This window comes from Zonotrichia leucophrys, chromosome 2, assembly GCF_028769735.1.
Source record: "Zonotrichia leucophrys gambelii isolate GWCS_2022_RI chromosome 2, RI_Zleu_2.0, whole genome shotgun sequence".
NCBI lineage: Eukaryota > Metazoa > Chordata > Aves > Passeriformes > Passerellidae > Zonotrichia > Zonotrichia leucophrys.
Window position 1 is genome coordinate 95,016,412 of NC_088171.1, and position 26,354 is coordinate 95,042,765.

A 26,354-nucleotide genomic window follows, 5' to 3' on the forward strand; every position below is an offset into this window, starting at 1 on the left:
CATGTTTCTACCACTTAAGTCTCAGTCAACTTTTTTTTTAAATGTTATAGCACTGAGGAGGTGAATTTAGAATTGCATTCATGGAACTGTTCACTCCAGAACATGTCTCTCCAGCATTTTCTTTCCACCTTGAGGTGCTGAAACTTAAGTAAACCTGGATAAACACATTCATATTTAATAATTACACAGCTGTTTTGGCTGCAGAAAAGTAGTTCTGATGGTGTCATAACTTGATGCAAGAATTACGAAGTGTGTGGCTAAAAAGTAGGAAGAAAGCTTCTACCATCAGTCAAATACAGCATTTGCCACAGAACTTCTGTTTTTACTTCCAAGGTTTACAAAATACTCATCTTCATTCTTCAGAATGTATGGAAAATATTTCATTGCAGTATGGTCAAGAGATTATGTTTCCATTTCCTTTTTAGTATTCTCAATAAATATTTGTGTTGTATTATATAGATTGATCAAAGTCTATATAATTGGGTACCACCCAAGACATGGAACATTTCCCATCTATAAATGTCACAACGTACCACCCTCAAAGTGTAACACAGACTTCAGAGTTGTCTGGAGAGGTCCCTTGCTACCAGTCCCATGCAGGTAAAAAGGGATCTAGAGATATATTGCCATCCTAATCCTTACCCTCTTGACCTACACAGTTGCCTTACACAGTGGAAGCAGCAAGCTGGGACACGCAACTGGAACAATTTACTTTCAGCTGACTGCATCAGAGGAGAGATCAGTTTGCAGCTTACAAAGTTTTGGCTGATGGCATGCAACAAGGAACTGTTTTTTCGTGGGAAACAAACCATTGGGAAATAAAGGTGGTGCTTTCAGCAGCTACCCACACTGTTTTCCACAGACTCACCAACAATGTTAGCATACTCTTCCTAATGGAAATAATAACCTATGCTCTAGACAGTACTTGATTGTTTATGAGATCATCATTTATATCTTGTTAAGATGCTTAAAATTAGCCAAAGGTGCTCACTGTGAGCAGCATGAATCCCACTCGGTTCTCCCTCTATTTTCTAACCATAGCAGCTAAGTCTTCACAACAGGAAGACTGTTGCTGACTACAGAAATTTCCAAATCATCTCACATACCTAGCAATTAAAATAAACTTACTTCAGTTTGTCCTTCCTTCTGAACTAAACTCTAATATTGCCAGGATTTGATAAGAAGAACAAATAATGAGAAGTAGCAAAATAACTTAATTCTTTTACAGTCCTTCACTTGTTATTTTTCTTTCAGAAAAGATGCTGAAGTCATCACTTGTCTTTTTGATAGCAGTCTTCCAAAGTATAAATGTCTGCCTAGTCTTCATTTCTTTGTAGCAAAGCAAATGCACATGTGTGTACAGACAACAAGCCATGAGCAAAGCTATGAATTTTCAGCACATCTTCTACTTCCAGCACCTGAGGAATCACAGGTGGCTTCCTTATGTTCCTTGGTCAGCCACAGACAGAGAAAAACACTCAGGCAGCAATTGATTGCAGAGCCTGTACCTATGGAACCTGTTCCACACTCTGACATAGTATAGCACAAGACAAGAGCTGAACCCCAAAGAGAAATACTGCTTCCAAAGGTCAGATAAGCCTCCAAAACATGGAAAGCTGAGCACGCATCTCAGTCAAAACTTCAGCTCCCCAAACACTGCTTGAGTCCTTCACACACACACATCCTCTCATCATAAACTTCCAAACAGTAACTGTTTCAAGAAAAAGCTACATTTCTTTCCTTAGCACTTTTCCAAAGTATGATTATGCAACTGTCCAAGACCCTTTTAAAGCAAAATGCAGGAAATAATCAATTAAATAAAGCTTTCCATTCCTATCCAGTTAATCTTAGTAGTTGGGTTTCAGTTGAAAACTCCAACTCATTTGCAAGAAGCAGTAAAAGGTGATGACAAAGCTAACAGGCAAGACTCAGTAAACCACCTCTCTGGTATCACAGGTAGCCTCTTGTCCAGTGGATCCATGTGTACTGCCAGTGCTTCTAACTGGAAACCCTTCTGTGAGACAGCCACATGCAGAACTCATTCCTTCAGAACACGAGCCGGTTATTTTATTACAAAATGATTGCATACTAACCCTTACCCTCTTGGCCTGCACAGTTGACTTATGCAGTGGAAGCAGAAAGCTGGGATGTATGACTGGAACAACTTCCCTTCATATGGATGTATGGCAGATCACTTTGTGACTTTTGCCACTTGTTTACCCAAAATTACCTTTAACATCAAACTGGATCTTTTTACTTTGCAGGGGTAGCATTGCCCAAAACAGGCATATCAAATAGTTACTATCACAAATTTCTCTACTCAAAGAAAGAAAAATGTTTCAAAAGAAGAATTAACAGTTCATTCAAATAAAAGAGGGTTGTACTGATGGACTTGATACACTTCTAGTTTTACATTCAAAATGGAAATATTGGGACACAGCAGCTGATTACAAGAACAGTTTTCTCAAAAATATACAGAACATCAACCCTGAGTTCATTTTTCCTGGCTACTTTTCTTTCAGACCTCAACAATCCCTTCCACTGATATACCTACAGTCTTGTCTATTTCATGATATTTACATATTAGTAAAATTTAATATTCAAAAATTCAGATGGGCTTATGCAAGCACATGAAACAACTGGCAACCTAGGAACTTCCTCTTTTTACTTCAAAGTGCAAAAAATACACAAATTTTAGAAGTATGTTATATTCCAAAATTATTTGACAAAGCATCTCAAATATACTTAGTTGCTATTGCACAGTAGTAGGTATTTACCTATAGCTCTTGCTCTCAAGTCGAAATCACTACACAGTTTTTTCAATCAATCAAGATAATTTCAAAATCATATGATCTTCATATGATGTTGCTAGCACTGTAACAATGATCCCATTCTTAAAGCACATGAAAAATACCAGAACCTTCCAAAATCAAATATATACTTTAATGACCTTTACAGGAATTGTTTTATAATAGATACTCCAATTCAGTGACTGTTTTTGCTACCAGTAACTTTATTCATTCATATATGAATGATTCTATTTTATTCAATGGGATTACTCATATGTAAAGTTATTTCAGAGGCAACTCATAATTTAAAATTCATAAGGAAGATGAGGTAATTAAGCAACTAAAAAGGTTTTTCTATGGCTTTTTCTTTGTAAAATAATTTTTTAAACAGATATATCAGATAGAACTCTAGTCAAGAAAGTATCATAAACTAAAAAATGTATATTTTACCGTACTAATGGTGTCTCTAAAAAATCTTTAAAGAGTATTTATGTGTATTTTTCATTAAAAAAAATCTAAATCCAGAGTTGTACTTAACAGTGGCAGAATTTATTCTCACTGAGGAATGACTTAGTGAATTTATTTTTATTTTCTTGCTCATATTTTCATGTGCGCGTATGTGTATATCTTAATAGTGAAACATCTCTTTGTTCTGTGTTCTGACACAATTTACAAGTACAGTAATGACGTAACAGAAATTAGAACTTGGCACCACTAACATCACCGATGCACTCACCTTGTCCCCAACCACAATGTCTACCAGACACAATAAAGGTGTAGCCAAAGATTTATCCTGCCAATAAGATATAGTTATAGGTCCCATGAAGATTACTGACACTGAAGTACCAAATATGTACTGGCCTTGGACTTAGCAGATAACATGCCAGTTTTGAGACACATTCAAGTTGACAATAAATCAGTATCACAGTTCCAATAACAAGAAAATATACCTTAGAGGAATTTTTTTTCCTGTTAAAACATTCCACTTTTGAGTTAGCTATTAAATTGTAATGATCATAATGGACTAGGCAGTAGGGGGTTTTGTGTCTGAAATGTGCAGACATTTTACTACAAGTTTATTTTTTAAAAACTTATGTGATTTTCAGCTGCACAGTATTTTCCCCTTAAATCAATTCTGTCTTTTAAAAAAGAAAATAACCCAAACAAAAGATGTTTCAGCAGCAATTTCATTATGAGTTACACTCGTTTTCTGTATCTGCCCATGCAAACACCTCCACAGCCTCCATAACTCCTCCTTCTTGTGCATAAAAAAACCCAATAGTGATGGAAAGCTACAGAGAGCAAGGTGCATAAGTTAAGTACTCCTTACTAAATTGTACGTGTATTTTTCCTCTCCCTTTCAAAACTATCTCTGTGCCTACCACTAGCAATTTGATTCTAAGAAGTTTGTATAAAGGGCCTCAATTTCTTGGGGTGTATGGGTTATAACGGTTTTTTTCAAGCACCCTTTTGAACTTCTTTTCAATTTTCTGTTTTTGATGATAGTCATGCTGACAACTTTTTTTGGTCCATCAAATTCTGTAGTACAATTACATGAATTTACTTTTAATAAATTACCATCTTTGCATATATCAGTCAAACCATGAAGACTAAACACTTGCAAATAAAATGCATTATTAATTTAATTGTCACAGCCTATTTAGCTAGCTCCTATTAGTATTTGCTATAATATGCAATGTATCAGAGGGCAGAATCAAATTCAAAACATAAAGAATAAACTGATTATATTGTCCTAGAGAAATTAAAAAATAGCAAGCTTGCAAAATTATAATCAAGGCATTAATGTTTTACATAGGTAAGAAAACTACGTAACTTAATTTGTAATATGTTTATGCCCAGAGTGATGGCTTAACATGCAGAAGAAGGATTTCTTTGGTTCCTAAAGCCATTAACAGGCATCAAACTTTCTCATAATAGAAGAGGAAAGGTGGAAAGGAAAGCAACAATGGTTTGGTATTTACTGCACTAGTTCACGTGACTTAAACATCCCCCATCCCCAGTGAGGGACCGCTACTAGAAATTTATATTGTTGTTGTAGCTCTGCCACTACTGTTTGATGCTGCTCTACATTAAGCTGAAGTGCCACCTGAAAAGGTATTGTGGAAAAGAAATACTCCAAAGATGGATGAAGAAATTGCAGAAGAAGAGGGCATGAAGTAATTTCCAATTCCACCTGCCTGTGCTGGAGGCAAAGCCTGCCCAGCCATGCCAGTAGGCAGGGCAGGGAGGCTGCAGGCCTCAGCAGGGCTCCTCTGCTCCTTGGGCAGCCAGAGCCTGTAAACCTGCCACCTTCCTCCTCCTCCTCCTCATGCCACGCTGGCCAGCCAGCCAGACAGCCCTGAAGGAATACAGGAAGAAATGGGGAAAACGGCCACAGCTGAGAGGCCTTCAGAACAAAACACTCAAAGAAAAGCCAGCAACAACTGATTTACTTTAGAGCATCCTACTTGTTTAGGAATTCATTTCAAGATGATCATCACTAAAGATATACCTCTCAAGCTAAGATAAATATATTGTATGTATCCTTCATTGTGCACATATTCACTAGGGTGATGCAAGTTATCTCTATGTTGTATTTATGGTGAGTGTACAGTAAGTATCCCCTTGTAAAAGAATATATTGGTATTGAATACTTCCAGTTATAAAATAAGCGACCAGAGACAAAACACTTTTTCTAATTGTTGTGCTTGGACAAGAGATAACCAAAATAAACTTTATTATATCTGCTTTGATGAAACTGTAGCTGTTTTTTCAATGCATCGCTGTGTATTTTAGATTAAATAGAATATCTCAAAACTCTTGAATAATCACATGGTAGGGAAATTCTGGTCAAGACCTTTGTAGAGAAAATCTTAAAAATAAAAGCACTACCTAAATCAGTGCTAAGTCAAACTAAAACATATATGGGGTGTTAATTAAAAACCCTCCTCTTAGGTCCCTCCATGATTAAAGCATGACAAACTTGTGAGGAATGGGTCTAATTGACCACAATTTCCACTGTCTTTAACAAGAAATGAACATGGCTCAGAAAGAGCTTTTCTGCGCTCTCCTACAGCTCCCGTAACTTATTTTCCTCTTTTTTCATATCAAAACCAGAAAATACACTTTATTTATGAAAGCCTACCCCCAAAGAATGAGTTACAAGGCAGTAATACTTGAAACAGTATCAAGTATCCAGCAATGAACACCTCCATCTACCCAGGCTGAAAGAGAATATGAGATCTTTTGGCTATCCAAAACACATCAATTTTCTAGTTGGCCCAAAGATTCAGTGAAATAGCAATAGCTAAGCCACAATGTGCCAAATAAATCTCAAGCAAAATCTGTTTATCTGCAAACACAGTGCCATTGAGTTTGTAAAACACAGTTATATTTTAAAACATATAAAAAAATAACCTGCTTGCAAACAAAGTTGGAGAGTAAGTAGCTGTGTACAGATTGAAAAAATAAATTAATTAATTTTAAAAATAGTGAAAATGCCAAATCTCCCTTCCTGCCCAAGAACACTTGAGGAAACTTTCTTTTTGATTTCTCTATGGCTATGACCTCTTTGAAAGTAATTTTATAAACCTATGAGCATCAAGGCCAGGAAGAACAGAACAAAAAAGGAAAGGAAAACCAAAAAACCCCAAACATTTGATTTTGCACTGAGAGGCACATTTCCAACTATGAAAGTTTAAAGAAAATAACATTACCTATCAAAAAAAGCCTCAAAAGCTGCAAATTCCACACCTCTTACTTGGAATTTCTCTCTACAGACATGTCATAAGCACCACACAACATAAGAGCACTTAAAGATGCTGATCTCTCTTGGAGTTGAGGAAAAAATCCAGATGGCTTCATTGTGGGCAAGATAAATATTCTAGAAAAGATCTCCACATACTGTATAAGATACAATGGAAAAGAATTTTAAAGCAGTTTACCTTTCTTTAGGGGTGCCAACTCCGTGTTTGCCCAGCAAATGAGTATTCAAATGCTTCTTCATCACAAACGCCACCCTGTCAAACAAAGAGCAAATGAGAAAGATCTTTTTTTTTTTTTGAGCATGCACTTGAACACATTTCATTAAAGGCAGACCTAAAAAAAAATCCCTCCTCTGCTAGGATGTGACTTAGATTGGGGAGTCCATTCTGTAACAACAGATTTCCCTCATTTTGCAATCCCTTTGCTTTTCTCTTACAAGTCCCAACCATACACCACTGGTCAAAGAAAGGAAAACCTGTTTCTGCTTCCCTTTGAAAATTAGAACATTTCACACATTATACTGATAATATAGGCTATTTTACCTGAAGAACATTGTCTGATGTTATAAAGTAATACAGTTTTAGTTACACCTTTGAATTTATTTAAGCCTTATGGACCCATCCTGCAACCCTTCTTCATACAGGTAGTTCCATTGTTTTTCATGAGAAACATAAAAAACCAGCAAGATAAGATGCTTTAATCACTGCTTATGCCTGGTCAAACTTCATTGTATTATTAATTATTTAAAGAGATACACACAGAAACAAATTAATAGCCTTAGTTATTTTATAGCCTTGTGAAAAAAAAGCATGAAAAACGTGAAGCACATGTTCATGAATACACTATCAGCAGGAATATTGTTCAAACTGGCAAGACATTCTTCAAAGCACCAACAGCAGCAACAAAACACATACTACCTGGCATCATGTTTCTACCAAACCAAACAGATAATTTACTTTAATTTTGGTGACATACGTAATGAAACAGATAGAAGCCTATCAAGTACTATTCTTCTGCTGATAAGACCATAACATCAATTTAATTATGTCATGTGACTGCTTCAAACAATTTAGATATCAGACTGAAGCTTTAAACTAAAATGGTTTTCTCGATAAGCAAAAATTTTACTGCTGCAACTTTCAGTGTGAAGAGGGCTTGCAAACATTTTTGTTAATTATGTATTACAGCTGTCCTTCATAAAGTTAATTACTAATAGCTGAAAGGCAATAGACTCTATTTGCATATGTACATGAAAGGCATGACATATGCAAAAATATGATTTTAATTAGCATTCCATGATATGAAGGGCTACAAATCAAACTGGCATGTTATAAGATTTTTAACATTAAACGCTGAATTCATCTGGACGTGTTTGCAGTAATGGACAATGGAAGGACTGTAAAACACCAGCACTATGGGGTATAAGAGCTACAAAAGCAAAGACACAGTACTTTTCCTTTACAATTATGTAAATTTAGCTTTTCTGTGTCTGATCTTCTTTGGGCATTTGCACATTATTACAGAGAATCTCTCTTGTGCATCCCTTAAGGTGTAGGAATATAATACTGCCTTATTTAAATGATATAAATTTCCTTATTTTTTACAAAAATACATTTAAAAAGTATCCTAAATACTTTTCCCTACCCAACTTATTACTATGGCATCATAACCATTACAACTGTGAATAATCTATTACACCATTACCATCATTACTATGCAAGTGTCATCAAAATTACCGTACATAGGGAAAATCATTGTAACAAAATAAAAAAATGTATTCCAAAAAAAGCATAAGGCATACAAAATGTACTGCCTTTGCTTTTCAACAAAAATACTATTTCCACCAAGTTGTGGAAGGTACCAAACATATTTTCATTTAGTAATACCTGCATTTCCTGTTCCAAACTTCCATTTTCCCCCTTTCTAAAAGAAAAATAAACTCAGTGAAATTACTGTGAAAGGGCAATGCGCAATCAGAGAGGTAAAGGGATATTTTGCTATTTGCATGGAATATAAAGATGCCAACCAGCTACACAATATTTGCAGGGAAGCACTTTTTGGTTTCTGAGCCTATTTAGTTAAAGGTGCCAAACAAAGGCTCACCATTTCATCTACCACACAACTGCAGGGGGTACAGACAGACATACCTTTCTGCAAAATCAAAGACAAAGGTCTTGGTAATAATATGAAGCAGTTAATCTTACATTCTGCCTCTTCTCTGTTGCATCTATGTTCTAGCAACCATTTTACTGCCGTTACACAGCACAAATAAAATGAACCCTGACTCAGTTTGGGTTTCAGAAACTGCTAACATTTTAAGCTTTTCATGTAAGGCTCGAAGGCTTCAGACTTGAGGAGTGCCAAAAGCCTCAGTGCAAGTCTGGAGCACACTGCAAAGCTCAGAGCAGCTCCCCACCTTAGAGAAACAGACCTTAAAAATAAAATTTCTATTTTCATAAGAAATTGAGAACAAGATTTAAAAAAAAATACCAACAGAGACAGGCATTATTAAAACAAGAGGCAAAGTCTAAACAACCTTGTTTAGATGCTGAGTTTGAGGACCACCCATTAAAACAAACAAACAAACAAACAAAACCACAAAGAGAAACAAGTAAAAAGTATTTGGTTTTGTTTACTAAATCCTGCAGGCGATTTTCAGAGAGGTGGTAGCAGTGTTTGCTGGCTTTACAAAAGAAACACAAAAATGTTTTCCATACATTCAGTAACGCTAGGTTTCGATGTAATTAATGGTTTAGTAGTAAAAAAAATAATGGGTTTATCTATGCTATTTACCTCTGCTGAGGTAAATCAGTTACTCCCAAGCTACTGCTGGAATAGACATGACTTAGCCTTGGCCTTTTAAAATAATCTTTAGAGAAGTCTGACTGGCACCTAAAAGTACTCACTGAGTGAATGCTTTCAAGATATATTGCACTGATGTATCTTCAAATCAAAAGGAATCTTTCCATTAGCAATTGAAAAGCATCAATTCAGGCTTCACCAAACTTCTCATTTCTTGTTTATATTTCTAGTGAAAGTATAAACATTCAAATGCTAAAAACTAACTAGTTTCAGAAGCGCATCAAAAGGGAGTAGAAAAAGTCTATCATCAAACCAACTCTACTGTTTCAAATATGTGCAAACCAGGCCGTACTAGAGGCCTGGAACCACTTTTACAAACTCTAATCTGGACAAATTCATCCTCTACCCACATGAAGACAAGAAGTCCCAGCCCAGCTGCTCCCCTGTGGGTCAGGTCTCAGCAGGCAGAGATGTCCAGCCTATACATCCATGTCATGGTCACTGGGAGTTCCTTTCATTTGGTAGGAAGACTACGAGAAGCCTCCTCTGAAAGTGGAACAAGGTGAGTAGGCAGGATTCCTTTTCCTGGCAGTAGCATTGTGCTGGGTTAACTTTTTTGTGATATTCAACTACTCTGGCTTCAAAACCAGCAAAATCCTCAGGCAGACACTCTATGTTGAAACTACAGGATAAATTAAAGACCAATTGAAAAATTACACAGAGCTTTAGGATAGCATCCTCATTCCCTATAGACAATTTTTTGCACACAAACTATAAATAAAAATTACTTTAAATCATATGAGCACCTTTCCCAAAATAAGTTCGCAGAAGATTCTGGTTTCCTTTTAGAAGAGTTGTGGTTTGTAGGAACGTGACCGTTCATATTCCATGGCAATCCTCAAACAGTATTTGGACTCCCTCAGAATGTCTGTAACTGATTTAGGAGCCTCTATAGATTTGTCTTCAGATAACAGCACATTTTAAAGTACAAAAGAAACAAAGGGACTTCTATCTCTGGGAATAAAGAAAAATATTGGACAATCTTTACTTCCACATTTTATTCTAGTGTAATACAAATTTTTCAGCATGTACAATGTTTATCATCACAGTACACAAGGAATAGGAATAATCTGTCATGTATTGTCTGTTTTCTATTTTCTCTGTGGGGAGAAAACTGTTCTCTGTGAATTATCTTGCTTTGAGAGGAAAAAGATTCTAAGTTTTATTATGCTTTGAATCCATAATAGCTCTTTCCCTTTGAATAAGTACATCACTGGGTTAGTGAAAAGCCTAAAAAAACCCACCCAGAACCAAACACACAACACACACACACAAACCAAAACAAGCACTCTGGGCCATAAGGCCACAAAACCTGTTATTGCCTGCGTGTTTATCAAGTGCCTTGACCTAGGAAGGAGCTACACGTTACCTCGACCAGAAAGCCACTCGAAGCCATGGTGACAGAGCAGTCATCTTCTGACTGCACATAACTGTTGAGGAGGGCCAGCACGGGAATTTATTTTTGTGGGACTCCACAAACAAGGTATCGAGCAGCTGAAGAGCAATTTTAAATCACTTCTTAGTGGATACATTGCTCTCTGCAATTGCTCTTGGAGAATTTATCTTAGAGACAACAATGTTCAATGACAGCAGAAAAGTCCAGGAGAATAACAATGAATATCTAGCCTTTATTCATATTCTCAATATCCTTTACATCTCCTTTAAACTGTCCAAAACCTCTTTACAAACAAATTTAACTCTGAGAATACAGGTAAGGTAGTGCATAACCCAAGTACATAGGATGTTTTAAAAAGCTTCTTGAGAGCCTTTAAAATAACCAAAATCAAACACATAAACAAATCCAAGAACTTAGTGCTTTGTTTTAGCATAAATTTCAGGCATATAGAAAGGATAGAATGTTGTATCATTTTGGATGAATCGTCTGGGCGATCTGACAGCATCAAGGAATAATAAGAAATAGGATCTCAAACTTTTATACATGATCACAGAATACAATGAAATAATATATTATTTTGTTCACACCAGGTTTTGTTTTCTATGATCCATGTTGAATTTCTGTCCTTGTATGAGGCAAGAAACCAAGAAATCGAGGCAAGAAACCAGGAAATCAAGGTAAGCTTCACAGATGATGCCAAGAAGGGGGACTGGGATATGTTCAGGTAAGTAAACAACAATGTGGACTCTATGGTTCTTACCACCTTAATGAAGCGTTCTTGTTCTTACTGTGTCTCAAAAAACACTGGAAACCCTAATTGTAGTTGAATGTGTGGTTCACATGGAGCCATGCCAACAGGTGTATCAACCAGTAGGAGAGAAAAACAGTTCAGTTTTTCAAGAGATACCAGGACGTGCATGCATTTCAGAATGTTCAATAAAACTTCTATATACAATTACAGATTACTGCATGCACTTCAGTTGTGCATATTCTACTCCTAAAAGTAGAACTTCTCATATTCAAATCAGCACTTAGTCAAATAGTACTTAAACAGAGTACCTGAAGTAAAAAATTTCAAGTTTTCAAATTCTCCAAATTATACTAAAAAGTTGCCACCCAAATCTTATGTCTCCACCAGGATTTATTCAGCAGGTTAACTTCAGGAATAAGAGCACAGAGGCAGATGCAGAACTGTACAGAAAGCAATGGTTTTCTATGAACAAGTAAGCTTTTCTTTCCATGCATCAAAGGTCTAAATTCCTGAGAATTTCTTAAAGTCCATCATTTTTGGATGTTTGCTGATTCTGAAGGGTCCAGACTGGGGCTCTGATAACTCTCTTGCATGACTGCGCGCAAGGGACTCAATTTAAAAGAAAGTATCTGGCAGGGCAGAGTCTGGTGTGGAAGATATCCTGCAGTCTGAAAGGCTTCATGCCCTTTGTGATAAGATGTCAGGTTCAAGTAAATATCTGGCAGGCCGAAGTCTAATGTAGAAAACATCCACATATCTGAAAAACTTCATGCCCTCTATGACAGGACGTCAAGTCCTAGAACCCTGCACAGGAAAGATGGGGCTCTCTCCAGACTCATTTACTAGCCAAATAAAGGAGGTCTTATTACTTCCAAATAAAGGAGATGGTTATTCTTTGTAAGCTAAAAAAAAAATAAAAATCAATAACGTTCTAAAAGGTTAACAAGCCATCGCGCAGTGTGCGGCGCTGAGAGTGCAGTGACACGCTGCCTTCTACTCCCTGCTGACCCCATGTGTCAAAGCAGGATATGGCTGCTCTATGCTCCACCCTCACCAGTGCCAGTAATTAAACTGGGAAGCAACACATATCCATCCATCTATCCACATCTTCAGGTGTGTGTAACCTGGAAGAATGGAAAATTCAAACTTTTTCTCTTGAAAAGAGAAACCAAAAGAGGAAAATGAAGACAACCTTGCCCTCACTAACAAGACAAGAACCCAGATTACCATGGGAAGATATCATGGCAGTTCATAGAACCTAAAGACCAACATAACTTTGGAATTTCTGAGATCTATCAATCAGCCTTTCTGCTTCAATTTTGTGTGGGTTTTAGGGTGTTGTTTGGATTTGGAGGGAGGACTTAAAATTTTCCATGCAACAACCAGGTATGTTTCTTAATTATTAGCTTATTTTCCATGGAGAAGTTTTGCTACTGAAGTTTAAAACCCAACATTTTCAAATGTTTTTTATATTACTATGAAATCACCCATGCAGTGAGTACAATCTTTTCTTTTAAAAATACCTCATCTCTTTTTACTGTTACTTGTAACAACCTAGCAATGAAGCCAAGCTGCCCAAAAAATAAAGACAACAACTTGTATTATCAGAACACCTGCACACAGCTAGCACCCATGGTAGACCTGAGTATCACAGCAGCTACTGTTCCTGCCTTGCTTTGAACAGGATGACAGACAACAGGATTGTCAATGTGCTGTTCAATGACCTGCATCAATCTCAAGAATAATTTACTGCTATATCAGACAGATCATTATGGATGAGTTGCGCACTATCAATCAATCAATCAACTGTGTTGCTCCTGCATATTCCTGCATCTATCAACCAGAAGAGAGAGACATCCCTCAACATATTCTTGTTGCTCTCTGCCACCAATCTGCTATTCTCAAGATGGCAAAGAATTATTAGCCCCATGGCCATAAAGTAGTAGCAACTGGCACAATTATCTCCTCGCACATATTCAAGCAGAAGAGATCTGGGTACAAAGATGAGCAAACTAAATAAAAGAGAAAACATCCTCTACTGTTCCACTCAAGCTTGTCTTGTCATCAGAAGTTGTTGAGTTTTCTCACTATTCCACTTTTAAGAGACTTATGTTATAAAATAAACCATCCAGGACAGAAATTTAGTCTGTTACTGTGGCAAAAAAAAGGAATTCACAGGCAGTATTTATATAATTTCCTCCCCCATGAGGGAGCTCACTTACCTGTGTGCCTCACCTTAAGTTACTTATTTTGTAACTGAAATCAAAAAGGTTTCCTGCAAGTTAGCTCAGATCCATTCTGAACTTTTTAGGTTTGAAGGTATTGTGTAGAAGTGTTTTATTTTAAATACAAAAAGTACTCTTCAATGACAGCTGCAGGAATAAGCCATGTCCAGCCAGTGAAAATTATAATTAACATAAAAGTGAGTAGAAATTTAAGAGTGGAACTGTGAACTTTTATATTTGAAGACATAATAACAAGTGTCAACTGTAAGTAAACAAATTACATTCTGCTTTTATTTGCTTGAAGAGTAAACTTAAAATAGCTAAACTGTGGCAAAACCGTTAAAGTCAGGTGTTCCCTCTGTCAGAAAATCACCTTACAAATATATGAGAAAATTAGTACCACTACAAGAAATGTTTGCTTCAATATTCAGAGAAGTTAATGAATGTTAAATGATAATGGTAAACAGCAGCAGTACGTAATTAGATTTCTAAACACATCTTACCAAATCACTTCTAAGCTAAAAGAATCACATGTTCTATTAATTTTCATTGGTTATTGAGCATCTGTAACTGTCACCTCTAACAGGTGTTTGGTAATCTAACAGCTGCACAAAGTACTAAAAAAAAAACAAAAAAAAAAAAAAAGAAAAAGACAGAATCACAATGTGCTTTCTCTAGCACTGCTATCAACCTCTCAAGTCTACTACAATGCAGAACCTCTTTTCCTAAAGTCTGAAATGCAATCCTAGGTTTGGTGTTGGAAGTGCCTTACATTAAAGAGAGATTAGTACACACATCCAAACCCAGGACATCATGAGAAAAAACACTTGCCATGCTACATGAAGCTGCAGAAATGCTTTAAACATAAATGAACGCTTACATCTGTAAGCATTGTGATCCAGAATAGTGTTAGCAATCTTTCCACCAAGACATGGCTTATGTCTTTTCTTTTTTCATGACTTGTATTTCCAACATTCTCATAACTGATTCCTCCCTTATTCAGTCTTTCCACTTTCTTCAGGTACTGGCTTGTCTTCCTGCTCATGACTGAGTCCATTTCCTAGCATGCTCAGGACTTCAGATAAGGAATTTGATGCAGTAGGCATCAGTTCTGCATATCATCATTTAGCATCTGGAAAGCAACAGCAGGATAAACAAGCTAATATTTGAAGGCAGAAATTGTCCAAAGTTGATTCAATCTTTTGGGTGGGTCAGGTGAATCACATCTCTAGGTGCCCTGAGAAGAGTTTTGAAATACTGGACTTTCTGCAGACAGTTTGTAAAGAGCTTCCTAGTGATCCCAACCAGCAAAGTCTGAGCCTTTTGAAAGTGCAAGAAACAGACTATAAGACTATCTCAAAATAAGGATGTTCCAATGACTTTCTACTTAAAATTAGAATTTATAGAGTGAAATAAATTTATTTTAATGACTTGCTATTCCTAAATAAAAAGTCACTTTTGATGTAGCTTCTTCCTGATGGCTCAGAAATCACACAACAGGCTGAATTACCAGGTTTATGCAGAGCTTCTAGAGGAAGAGCTATCTTGAGAATGAAATTCTCCTCATCAAAAGAATCTACTGTTGCCTGTCTTTAAAGGAAATCTAAACAAATCTAAAGACAGTTGATTTGTCGACTAGAAAACACGTAGGGCCTGCAGTAGCAGTGCCACATATATAACTCAGTCAATTCTGCAGCTACAGTGCCTGTGGTCTTTTGCAAAGTTGAGAGGTACCAAGAAAGAAATGAGATGAATAAATTGGTCACTATCTGATGACTGAACTGCTCAGAAGTCATACACAATCAGAAGACACACACAATTTTTATTGACAATTTCCCCACAATTTGAAACGCTGCTGGTGATAGATGGTGGCTGGAGCGAAGACTCTGCAGTCTGCTTGATCTGTGAGAGTAGTGAGAATGTTGCCCTAGGTCTTTGCCTGACATAGAAAAGCAAGTGCTGGTTGATTTGTTTATTCCTGAGACTTCAACTCAGCTGTAAAACACATCCTTTTTTGCCTCACATCCAGGCATTCCACAAGACTGTTTGACTGCAGGTAGAAAGCAAAATACTTCAGAATATCTTTTTGCCAAAGTAGCTGCATAAAAATAGTAAATCTATGACAGGAAGACCTAATCTGTAACCATCAGTAGTACCGTCCACATGCATGAACCTTTAACAACAGGCTGGTGGAATCAGAACTGACTGGCTCCAGCCAAAGAAATCAAAAAGCTATCATGTGGATCAGATCAGTCCACAAAAAATGCATCTCATACTTGTATTCCCATTAATACGTTTAAAGCACAAAGATGGTTCCATCTTTCCTTGTCCAAGACCTCTTGGGCCTGGCCATTGCTACCTCAGGAACTAAGAACCACCTAACACTGTGTCATCAGGCCAACCTAACTCCTGACAAGCATGTCTGATTAATGTTTGATTTTTCTTTGTTGGAAGACATCTTTTGTTAGCACCCGAACATAAGTAAAAGCTCAGAGCTTTCATTTTCAACTGGCATTTCAGTCTCTTCAGATAATCCCATTACAGCCACGCCCAGCTGCTCCCAAAAGTGGAGTGTTGCAACAACGTCCTCCTACCTCTGAAGAAGGAGGCTGACTGAAGGAAGTAACAGTGTCTCTCAGAGCAAATCATGATATACAGACCAGACAGACTGTTATGCACTATCCAAGTATTACAGACCTAAAAAACTCTCTCAAATTATGGCACTGATCATAGAGGATGCAGATGATATGAAGAGCAGCACAAAAGTCTGTCCAAGTAAGAATTACAGCTGTAACAGAGGTGTTACTCCACTTATCCCACAAAAAAATGCTAACACCTCTCATCACCTCAGTCACATACTTAGCAGGGGAATCACTGAAGCTGCCAAGCAGAGTCTGGTGTTTCTCAGTTTTTCCTGTGATGGCCAACAGGACTCACTTCAGAAATCCAAAGCCAGGACTGAAGGGATTAAGAGTACTCACCTGAAATATAAGTTACTAAAGCAATAAAGACAAAAAAAATAACACTGAATTTAGATGGATGTTTTACACACAGACACACACACACAGAATGAGCCCACATTTGCGCAGTATGGTAAGGATCTTGCACGCTCTTGGTATGAAGACTGTCATCAGTCTGGAAAAACCACAGGAATATAGATCAGACAAATCAGTACAGTCATAAAGATGATATCTGTGACACAGCAGAAGATGTTCTCTGGCAAAGATTACTCCAATTCCAGCCAGCATCCGAGATTAACTCTGACCATTTCTGGCCACAAATCAAACATGAGAGATGTAGGAACTACATAGGTGCCCAATGGAACTGAGAAAAAAAAAAATCTTTGATCTCAAGGGCCTGGAAAAACCTACACACACATGCTGAGTGAACATATGAACAATGAAGTGAAGGAGAAATCAGTGTATTTTCAAACAAAAGCTATGCTATCTAAAAGAGAAGAATAATTTACAAACTACCCCAAAAGATGCAATTAAAGGAATCTCTACTGCTAACAGGAAAAATTACAGAACTTCAGTTTTATATACAAAGGGACAGCCTGGTCCTACAAAGAAACATTAACCATGTCTAAAAAAAATACAAAGAAACATTAACCATGTCTAAAAAAAATATTTTTTTAGTATCTTCCTGAAATGAAGTTTCAATTAAAGGGGTTTTCCTTCCTAATCCATGCTGTCATTGCAACCACAGTCCCATAAAGCCTCATGTCAAGTGCCAGCACAAAATGATGGGATTCCACAGGTCCATTTCAGTAGCAGGGGAACTGGACAGCACAGGTGGCACAGGCACCAACACACACTGTACACTCCATTTTATTCAGTATTGCATCACATTTTGATTTCCATGAATGGTTTCCTGTTAGAGTACTCGAATTTATCATGTTCACAACTGACACATGTCCAAATGAGCACCTGAATTCTCCATATTTCCTGGAGGTCACTTACAGCTATGGAATGGAGCATGGAACCACCAACATGCAATTCTCTCTTAGCTTTGTAACAAGATGCAAGTAAAATGGCTCTCACATTGGAGCCAACACACTGCCCACTGTTTAACCCCTGACACCCACAAGCCTTGCTGCAGGGATGAGCTGCACCAGGACAGTTTGCAGCTGAGAAAGGTCTCAAATTTGAGGTAGCTTAAAAACATTCCACAAAGATTAAATACATGCAAAATGCTTTAGCATTTTATATTAACAGAAATAGGCAAACAAAAAAAAATCCAACAAATTAAAGGGCTGTTCTGTTTCTTTACAATTTCTCAGATTAGCAGAACTCCCCTCAAAAAAGCCCATTATTTGTTCATGAAATATCTCTACCTGGACAGACATAGAGACAGAAAATAGTCTGATCAGTGTGCAACTTTTGTAACACTGAATAGCAGGCAGTGTTATGTACAACACATAGCTGAACAGACGGATGGAATTGATTTTAGAAAGGAGTAACAAACAAAATAGTCCAAAATATTAACTGATAAACACATGCTGGGGTGGAAACAACCTATTATAAAATTACTGTAAAGACTCTCAAACTGTTCAGGGGAGAAAAAAGTCCAATTTTCCACATAACCTAAGAGCTCTGAGTTTTCTGATTATAAGATCCAAGGAACCTGTAAACCCAAGGCTCTAATTTTCTTATGGCGACTGCGTAATATTTTGCAAAGTAAAATTGACTGAGATGGAAGCTATTTTGCATGGTACAGTGGCGATGGCTAACAAATGAGAGTTTTGTGGGCTGAATGTTAGTCCCCTGCCTCATCTGCCACCCCTAATGACAGCAGCCACCTGCTGTTTTATTGTCACAGCTGGAGCCGGTTCACACTCCTTGGTGCTGAGCTCTGCCCATGAGCGCCAAGCTCTCGCCTCGCCTCATTACTTTGATGAACTTTTTATGGTCAGCACCCATGAAGACCTCATCTAGGACTATACAACCTAGATCGGCTTCAGGGAGTGCTTCCAGCTAGCATGAGGTGATAATGCACAGTGACACCATGGCTGCTACTGCCTGTCACTTAGGCAAGTCACTAGACTTCTGGCTCTACAGGGCCCTCAACAGGTAAAATGCCACGAAATTCTGCTTTACAACCAAGCTCACTCCCTTTCTTTTCACAATGCAATATAGAGAGATCATATCTGCTACCAACATTTAGCTTTTCAAAGACAGATATTACAATAAAAAATGTATCATGCTGTTTATTGCATATAACTACAGACAAGAAATCTCTACGTTGCTTGAACATAACCCTGTTGCCTTCCTAAAAAACAAAGCAAGCATGAAAACCATATTACAGCGTGATTAACACCACCAAAGAGGGGGAAAAATAATTACATGTATATTGTAAAAGGACCATTTCAACTTAAATGAGCAAAAAGCACAGAAACAAAAGTTAAGCCAGTCAAATCAAATTATTAAGCAAATGAATTCACAGTGGAGAGTGATGCATGTTACTTCCCTCTCACCTAAAAAAACCCCACACTAAAACATTGATTAGATATGATATTTTCTGAAATCCAGATGACAACAAAGCAAAGCCTTTTACATTTTTTGTCTTAATCCAAACAGTCTGTAATTATTTTCTGCTAATTTAAAAGCAAATAGAATCATCCTTTCCTTTTCAATTTTTTTGTACTAACAAACATTCTGAATCTCCTGAGCCTGTATGCAATTTTAAACTTCATCAGAAATTCTTTTATTGACGCATTTAGAGCAAACTATTTTATGCTTGATCACTGAAATTTAACCCCAGGTTTACTTTCAGCAGCAGAATAATTATTTTGGTGTCAACAGAGCTTTACATTTGCCCATATTTACATATATCATTAAGATTAATATATGTGCTATTAATAATAATTTCATTAACATTCTGAAATCATCAAATAACATTTTGACTTTTGAATGGCTGTAGGCTATTATAAGCCTAAAAACCAGAACATTTTCAGTATTCATTGTGTAGCAATCCAGCTGATCAGTTTTGACAAATTCATGCAATGTTATAAGCCATTAAACTTCATTTAGTTTCACTTAAAAATTCCACCTAAAAATAAAAAGCAAACTGTCTTTTTTTTGTACAGACAGTATGATTTCTAGCAGTTGCCAGCTCCCAGGATCCTCCAAAAAGAAACTGGAGTTTTATTTCTTTTATTGAAATGTTTTAAAATCTATTGAGGAATTTTTGAAATAATATTTTTGAGACCACTGACCTAGCAAGAGTGGAAAATCTCTAATATGTTACAGTGCAATAGAGCTCCTCTTGAGCAGGGACAGTGCTGAAGAGACACTGTGCTTCCCATAAGACTTCTACAAGAAATGGAAACTTAAAAATGTGTTGCTGAGCACAGGTTATGTCTGCTGCATTTCAGAGAATTTACACATGCCCTTCTTTATGAGTGCTTTCTAAGTTTCACCCAAACTGCAGTTGAAGAGATAGAAGAAAATAATGATGAAACAAAGATTTCTATTCTGCTGAAAACTGAGCACCACCCAGACAGTCCTGAAACATTAAAGAGGCCAAGAGAACACAAAGAACCTTGCATAATGAGGGCCTAAAACATGTGATCGATCCCAAATATCAACAATGCAAATTTCTCTACAGCTACAGTTTCTGAAAGTGCTTGTCTTCTGCACAAGTTCAAGAGAACTTCTTGTGAAATACAGTGACGGACAGATCGCATCCTTCAGAGAATCCAACAACAGAAAAGAAAATTGCTTTTAGAAAAAAAAGGGATTACTTTCTTAGTGCAGGGTAGATATTATGAAATGGACAAACTTCCTCAGTGGAACAATTAAAGGTTTCAACAGAACAATCTCCTAAATGGTGCTAGTAATTAAATAATAATAGCTAAGAGATTTATTCTTTTTTTTTTTTTAACCAAAAGTATGTCAGCAGTGGTCTGTGTATTGCATGCTTTGTGATATAGCACGCTTAATAATTTTAAAAGTTTCAAGCTTCTTTTTTATCAGTCACTAATTCATGAAGAAAATGCTCCAAAATAACAAGTAGCTAGGCATTTATTGTCCTGTAATAAAGGAGTCTGTTAAAGGATGCATAGCTATCCAGACTACCTATATTTGCTCCCTGTCTTACAAGCAGGTAGCCTGCATACACATATAAATATTTGGAAATACTTTTCCTTTGTAACACTGGTTTGCCAAGGCATTATGCCTGTGCTTTAGACTTGGACTCTAAAATATAACTTCAATTTACCCAGCACTTACAGTTCAGTGGTCTGTAATTCTTAATATCCTTCTATTTTCCACCAATTTTAATTTTAGTCACTATTATTTAAAGTTCATTTTCCATGCCCTTTCAATTGTGATTTTTTTCCAATGTGACAACAAATCTGTCATTTCTGATGGTGACTTTCTTTAGAATACAAAGGAACCAAACTTTTTAAAGAGAAGTTATAAAAACTTATGAGACAATAACAAGGTGTGGCCAGAATAAAGATGAGGTGCATGTGAACAGACAGTCTGGAGGTGATGGGATCTGTATCCAATCCTCTGTACTGATCCTCTGAGTTATTCAGCCCTTGAATAATAATTTTCTATAAGCCGATCCCTTAACCCATCACCAGCTAGTCATGCTGCTGCTTTCCAACATTGAAGAGGAAAAGGGAAACACCTTGTACCTTCTATTTAAATCTCCACAATAAGGATGCTCATGTTGGAAAGTCCCCAGACTTCTTTTCTCATCTAAAGATCCTACAAAACCAGGAATAGGCATATAAAATTATTTGGCTTAACGTAAATATTCTGTCTTCTCTACTTACTAAAAGCACACAAAGAAGATTTCAATGTACATATTTTCCTAGCACTGAACAGAAATAAATGTCAATCCTAAAAAATGGATACACTTCTATGCCTGCTGTTAAAGAAAAAGATATACATATGAAGGATATCAGAGACATTGTTGAGGAACTACTCACCCTTTAAAAAAATATTACCTCTGTAATACTGCCAGTGCCAGTGTCAGGCTGGGCAATTAGCCAATTAAGTGTGAATAAGAACTGCCAAGAAACTATTTTATTTTAGCCTCAGAATATTTGTGCATCTGTGAGCTGGTGTGTTTGTGTTCATGCATCAGTGGAATCTGGTTGTGCATGCCAGGTTTTCTTATCACACTTTTCTGCCTCTTTGAACCTGCACATTCCTGCAATACAAAATGGACATGTGTCTGCTGATAGTGTCAACACACTTAGGTTCACAAGGAGAGATTTTGTATAACTAGATCTAAAGAAGTCTTTGTATTCATTACCTGACCCTGTCTGCCTACTGAAGGCCAGAAGAGTGGAAGAATCCAATACTGCAAGCTCCTCTAGGATTTGTTAAAAGACAACGGGTGTGGAAGAAATTAGCATTGATCACAATATCCCTGACCAAACACTCTCCTAGAAATCCCATTTTTATATGTCATCTGAAGAAAATCCTCTCTTCTCAGTTCAGACTGGATTCAATGGGGTGCTGAGAGTATCCTGTTATCTCCTCAATTTAGATCTCATTATGTTTTAGACGCCTACATCCATCTAGGAAGTCCACTTGGAAATATCAGTACAAAATACATCTCAAGCACTCTGACTAGGGCTACAGCATAGAAAACCTGAAGACATAACCAGATTTCTTTTTTTTTTTTTTTTTCAGGAAGGGAAGTGGGAAAGATGATATGCAGACCTACCAACTGCTAGCCTTTATCTTAATTAAATTACAAAAATCAAGAAATCATTCCAAATATGGATCCTTCAACATTGTGTTACAGTTATTCAAAATTAAAACCAATGCAAAAAAAGATATGCACAATTTACAAATCAAAACTGAGCAGTCCCAAGTACAAACAGAAGTATGAAAAGCTCTTTCACAACATTTCAGAACACAGATATTACCTGGCATTGAAGTTACCTTCTTGAATACCTATTAGAGAATTTCACAAATCTCAACACTAGTGACAACTCATGCAGAATTTACCATCACTTAGACTAAAACACATCCTACTTTTCAAGGCATGTTTAAACAGCCTTGAAGAAAATGAGTAATGTTGTAAAATTGTGAGTATGTTTACTTACTTATTTTAAGGCCAGTCAAAGTAATTACCCAATATTGCTGCCTCTAATCAGGGATTACGCAGGAAGGATGGGTACGAGTTAGTAAAAATGTCACTGATCACACAATCACAGAATATGCTGAGTTGGAAAGGATCCTAAAAGCCTTCAAACTCACAGTCTCTTTCATTACATGACATAAATGAAGTTGTGTGAGTGACAACTGTCCTTACACAAGGATTCACAGCCAAGCCTACTATTTTCCTAATAAATCCCACCAGTCTGGGAAAGAAGAACACCATGCTAGCTACAGCACAAGTTAACATGCAACAATTGCTGTGCCTAAGGGTGAAGCTGGTACACCAGTACACCATGACACACTGAAGATTCAGCTCACTGGATTTTCCATGTCCCTAGTAGCTGTGCTGTGGAGAAATCTGCAGGAGCTTGGCCTGCAGGAGGGCCAACCTTACTGCTCAAGGACTATGCCTGAAAATAACTGTTTTTCCCTCAATGCTATTTTCCACGGATTGCCTCAGCTGGAGATGTTTAGATATGGCACACATCAGCACCTCACTCTTCCCTCCTCTGGGACATAACCATGAACAGAGAAGGGACCAATATAACCTACACATGTTTGCCCTTGTTTTTCATACACTCCATGATAAGGAGAAAGAAGGGCTAGCAGAGAGTCAAAGACAGAAGTGAACAAGGAAATTCTTCCAAGTATTTTTCAGATCAAAATGGAATTCCCTTTTTCAGCATTCTTCTTATGTTTTCCTATGAACATCTGTAGCTCTTACATTTGCAGTTACCAAAGGATTCTGCTTTTTCTTATCACTTTGGTAAGCATAAACATAGCATTTCTTCTTACCTTTTTGTAGATGCATCACTAAAAATCATATAATAAAGCATTCAGAAATTGTTTTTCACTCCAGCAACAAGACAAATTAAACTGAAAATATTAATTTTTAAATTATTTTAAAATTAAAAAAAAATCTTTTCGTTTCCAACATATCTCTAAATTAATGCAAGCCTACTTCCTCCCAAGAAGAGAGCAAACAAGTGTAGGTTTCACTACAGTACATATGATCTAGATAACAAGGTCTAATCACAACATATTTATCACCATCTAGCATTTGGCTTGTATATGATGTCCACAGGCACTTGTAGTGATAGCTGTCAAACTGCATTCTTTTTCTGGCATAAAAGAGCATAACAACAAGGACAAGCAATGGAGTGCATTACAGAGTAACAACACAGCCTGGAATTTAGCCCATAGTAAAGAAACAGTCAAATTCATTATCAGCCTCAATGATGGAGGCTCATGCGCACAGTGGCAGAATATTTCAGAAGTCACTGAGCTTCTTTCTGCTAAAGATGCTAAAAAGTGTTTAGCAATAGCATTCCATTTTCCTACCCTTTCTTTTGCACCTTAACAGGTATCAGAAAATCTTAGTTACACTAAGTATATTCCTTTAGAAGAAGGTCTAAAAGGGCATGATCCCTCCTGCCCAAAATTAACTGCTTATTCCAACAGTATATGGTCCACCAGCAAATGAGTAAGTCAAACTACTTGTGCTTAAATTGGAGGTTCACGTCTCCTTAGCAGTCAAATGTCAGAGCTCATGCATCATTCAGAAATGTCTTGGATTATTGACAGTGCAGAGAAAGGCTCCTATCCTTTACAAAATTTCTGAAGAACAGAGGCCCTAACTAGAAAAACATACTAAGATTTACCTGTCTTTCTCAGATCACACTTTCCTCCATTTGTTTTTAATAGATCATTAAATTTATTTATTAGTCAAGTTCCTGACAAATGGTTGTTTCCTCATCCTTAACTTCTGCAGTGAATGCTTAACAGGTAAACAATATATAGTCCTTTTCTGAAACAACAAAGTCCCAAAGCAACCTTGCCAGCACCCAATAAAGCCAAAATCACGAACTCCACTACTCCATTAATTCCCCAGGAAGCAATGCATGTTTGCTCCTGAGATCCTCTTGCTAAAAAAAATGAGAGAGAGAGAGATAATCAGGTGATCTGGTACCCAAAGTCAGTTTTATCCATTTGTAGTTGCTCAGCAGGAAACTGAAAAATGGAAGACACTAATCCTAAAAATCAGAGGGCGGCATGCCAGAACGAACACATCGCAATTCTGAGCTGTATAAACACAGACAAGTTAAAGGGCATCTAATCTTTAAATTCTCTAAATTAGTTACACTAAATCCCATACTAGTTAGACTGTTACAGTAAATCCTTAAAATAAATATTATTTAGCAAAGGCCATGACAACTTGTGCTGTATTTGTAAAGCCCTGGCCACCTGGAACAGGATCAATCTCATTTAGTATTCTTGAAAGCCTGTTCTAAAAAGTAAACTTTGTATTATTTGTATTATGTGCATACACGAGGAATCTGATCACCTGAAGGTCTATTCATAAACAAATATGTAGGCACCTATGGCAGTGACCACCCTAAAATTCATTTTTCATCTTTACAGTTAACAAATACTTCTGATTACTCAATACATATGTACATATGGATGCAAAATTATATATTGATTAGTTTAGCTTTTAGCATAACATATGAATCTATTGGATTTCTCCAGAGTAACAGATAACATTTTTAAAAAATTATACCAATAGACCATTAGCATTATGAGTGAATTTATTTTCCCCAACAGTGCTAAAGATATGCAAAATTTTCATTTTTCAGACTTGCATAGTAAATGATTAACACCAGCTCTGCTCATTATCTTGCTTAACAAAACTTCTCTAAAAACAAATAAATCAAAAATGCCTCTAACATTCCTGAATAAATAAATTACAGACCTGTTCAGTGGCAGCAATGATATTTTAAAAAGCTTGTGCAAGCTCATTGTACAATTTTATTACAAAACTGCAATTTATAATAAAACTGTCCACTTTTTTTTATTTTCTACCCAGCTTTAGTCAAAGAAGTACCTTTTGTGATCCAAGAAGTTTTCACAAAAGCTACATATCTAGAAACATCAGGCCCATATTCCAGTGTGTTACAACATACAAATCAAGACATCAGGAGAAATCTTACTGCCTGTTGTACAACAGGATTTGTAAGGAGAACTGCCATTAGAATGAATGAATTTTGATCTAATACAAGATTCTCATCACTCTGAATGCATACTTTATTTTTTTTTTAGAAAAACATTTCTTGTCTCCGACTTTAGAATTATTTTTCTTTCATTGCATGTGGACACTGAAGTCAGTCTGGAAGTAAAACACTGCATTTCCCATTCTTGATGGAAAAAAACAGTGAAACAAGGAATGTCCAGTTTTGAAGATTTAGTGAATTGCCTTCCTACCTCAGCCCCATGTTCAAAGGAAAAGCTTACTGTAAAATATCTATATTTATAGGGAATTTTTTTTTTGTTGTTGTCCTTGCCAACAAAACTGTAGTTTGGGGTTAAAATAGCCATTGCTGAAAGAAATGCGCACATCACAGAAAATAAAAAATTTTTCTCCTGAAAATAAAGTATTGA

At 36.7% G+C, this 26,354-nt stretch overlaps 1 protein-coding gene across 2 annotated transcripts in view; it reads right to left on the minus strand.

Annotated features, from left to right (window-relative positions):
* The window catches only part of ZNF407 (zinc finger protein 407), a 340,268-nt gene that overhangs the window by 200,474 nt on the left and 113,440 nt on the right, over positions 1-26,354 (minus strand). For both annotated transcript variants that reach the window (XM_064705737.1, XM_064705739.1), the window contains exon 4: positions 6,734-6,808. In XM_064705737.1, coding sequence (XP_064561807.1) covers positions 6,734-6,808 — 75 coding nt within the window. The remainder of the gene's footprint in view (positions 1-6,733; positions 6,809-26,354) is intronic.